A 2,414-nucleotide genomic window follows, 5' to 3' on the forward strand; every position below is an offset into this window, starting at 1 on the left:
CATCCATGAGTTGTTACTATTAGTCCCTCATGGTGGGGACTTCTTTTTCACTCCTCTCACCTCAAGTTAACACAGAACTTTGAATTTTCAGCACATTTCCCTTTGACCCTTTTTCACCAAATCCTTCCATTCTTGGAAATATTTACCTGTGGATTTACACTATAAATTAACCAGGGAATCAAAAAATGTTGTGTACAAACAAGATGTGGAACATTTAATAGTAACAAGAAGTTATTGCCATAGCTAATGCTTGCAGGAACTCCACTTGGAAATAAAACCAAGAAGGTCTTCAATTCTTCCTGACCTTCTGAGCCTTGCTCTCCTGGTATATACTCAAAATAGAGATGGTTATTTTCCAGGTTAAACAAATTATCCTAATGCCATAGGAGAGAGTTTGCATGTTCTAAACCTGCTTTGATATTATATCAATCATAGTTGTCCCACCATATATTTTAGAACAATAAAGATTTAATTTTAGGATTTATAGAAAAGGTTCAATTGAGGCTTGAAGCAATTATTATACAAAAAAATCCCAAAAAACAAAAAACAAAAGAACGCATTCTCATATTGCATCTTGTCATTTGTTCTAGATTTCAAAATTAATTCACAGTCATCTTCCTAAGGAGATGACAGAAGTTTTAGCTATTTAATGTAATGGATATTGTTGGGGTCCCACCAAGATTCATTTGACTGGACAAGTGGAAGGATGTTATTTTCCAGGTGACACCACAATCATTTCTTGTCCCTTTGACTGCCCTATTCTATTTCCTCATCTCTGTCCTCTGAGAGCACTCCCCTGATAAATCCTTTGCATGAGAATGTAAATATACTATGTTTATGATTCTTGGGAAACCAATCTTAGGTATTTCACTTCTTTTTTGGAGATAAAACTATGCATATTTGGCTAAGATTTATCTTCCTAATTATACTTATTTTCTCATGCAGATACTAAAATTCCTTTGAAAACACCAAATTTTAAAAGTAAATATCCTTTTCTAATGCGTGAACTGACCTTTCTCTCCATGTTATTTTAGACAAAACCTGAATAAAATGGATAAAGGAAATCAGTCTGTTGTATCAGAATTTGTGCTTCTGGGTCTTTGTCACTCATGGAATATGCAGGTTTTACTCTTAATGATATTTCTTATCCTTTATCTGACTATTGTACTTGGAAATATTTTTGTCATAATTTTAATCATCACTGATGTCCATCTCCATTCCCCCATGTTCCTCTTGTTGGCCAACCTGTCCTTTGTTGATATGTTGCTTTCCTCAGTCACCACACCTAAGATGATTACAGATTTTCTCAGCGAAATGAAGACCATTTCATTTGGAGGATGCATGTGGCAGATCTTCTTTGTCCATTTTACTGGAGGGAGTGAGATGGTGCTACTGGTGGTAATGGCCTATGACCGTTATGTGGCCATCTGCAAACCTCTGCATTACTCTACCATTATGAGCCTGAAAAAGTGCATTGGGTTACTGGTGGCTTCCTGGACAATTGGCTTTGTGCATGCCATGAGTCAAATGGCTGTGATTGTGCAGCTGCCTTTCTGTGGCCCCAGAGAAGTAGACAGCTTCTTCTGTGATATACCACTGGTAATCAAGCTTGCATGCATGGATTCTTATACATTGGGAATATTAATGAATGCTGGCAACGGGGTCATAGCCATGACCTGCTTTGTTCTGTTGCTTATGTCCTACACATATATTCTTTTTACTGTTTGCCAAAGTTCTAAAACAGGTACATCAAAGGCACTCTCTACCTGCACTGCCCACATCACTGTGGTGGTACTCTTCTTTGGGCCCTGCACCTTCATCTACGTGTGGCCACTCAGGATCACTTGGGTGGATAAAGTTCTTGCTGTGTTTTATTCTGATCTCACACCTCTACTAAATCCATGCATTTATACTCTGAAAAATAAGGAAATAAAAAATGCTATGAAGAAATTTAGAAACTTCTACATAGATTTCAAGGGTAATATTTGATGCTGAAAACCTCCAATTGATAACACAATGACCTTGTAATGTACATTGAAACTCGAAGCCATTTGGTTTACATCTACATGTCATGCTAGTCTCTTGATACAGGGACAGGATTAATATGATTAGAGGAATTTGTAAATCTGTCAGAGATCAGTGCAATACCTTGAAACGTTTCTCTAAAATCCAAACACTATTGATCATTTATTTTTGAATGAACTTCCAAGTCTATCTTCTTATATTGAATACATTAAATGAGACCCTTGAAAAATTCTTTCTGCCAAGATATACATCCCAGTTTTGAACCACATTTATTTAATTTTCCTTGAAATTCCTTCTAATCTCATTTGGAATGAAAAGTGTTTTCATAACAATGGTCTTCCCCTTAAACCTTTCACTTAAATTTTGTTAAAAGGAAAGTGAAATTACTT

The 2,414-nt window shown here is 36.1% G+C and overlaps 1 protein-coding gene across 1 annotated transcript; it reads left to right on the forward strand.

The window, feature by feature from the left end:
* The first annotated feature begins 1,050 nt into the window (after nt 1-1,050).
* LOC101447635 (olfactory receptor 4K14-like) lies at nt 1,051-1,989 on the forward strand. The gene has a single exon (XM_004470793.4). The coding sequence runs from the start codon at nt 1,051-1,053 to the stop codon at nt 1,987-1,989; it is 939 nt and encodes a 312-aa protein (XP_004470850.1).
* Nucleotides 1,990-2,414: the final 425 nt, after the last annotated feature.

Source organism: Dasypus novemcinctus, chromosome 3 (assembly GCF_030445035.2).
Source record: "Dasypus novemcinctus isolate mDasNov1 chromosome 3, mDasNov1.1.hap2, whole genome shotgun sequence".
NCBI classification, from domain to species: domain Eukaryota; kingdom Metazoa; phylum Chordata; class Mammalia; order Cingulata; family Dasypodidae; genus Dasypus; species Dasypus novemcinctus.

Bases quoted from the DNA above. Each gene is read 5' to 3' on its own strand.
- LOC101447635 (XM_004470793.4), top strand. From the start codon at position 1,051: ATGGATAAAGGAAATCAGTCTGTTGTATCAGAATTTGTGCTTCTGGGT.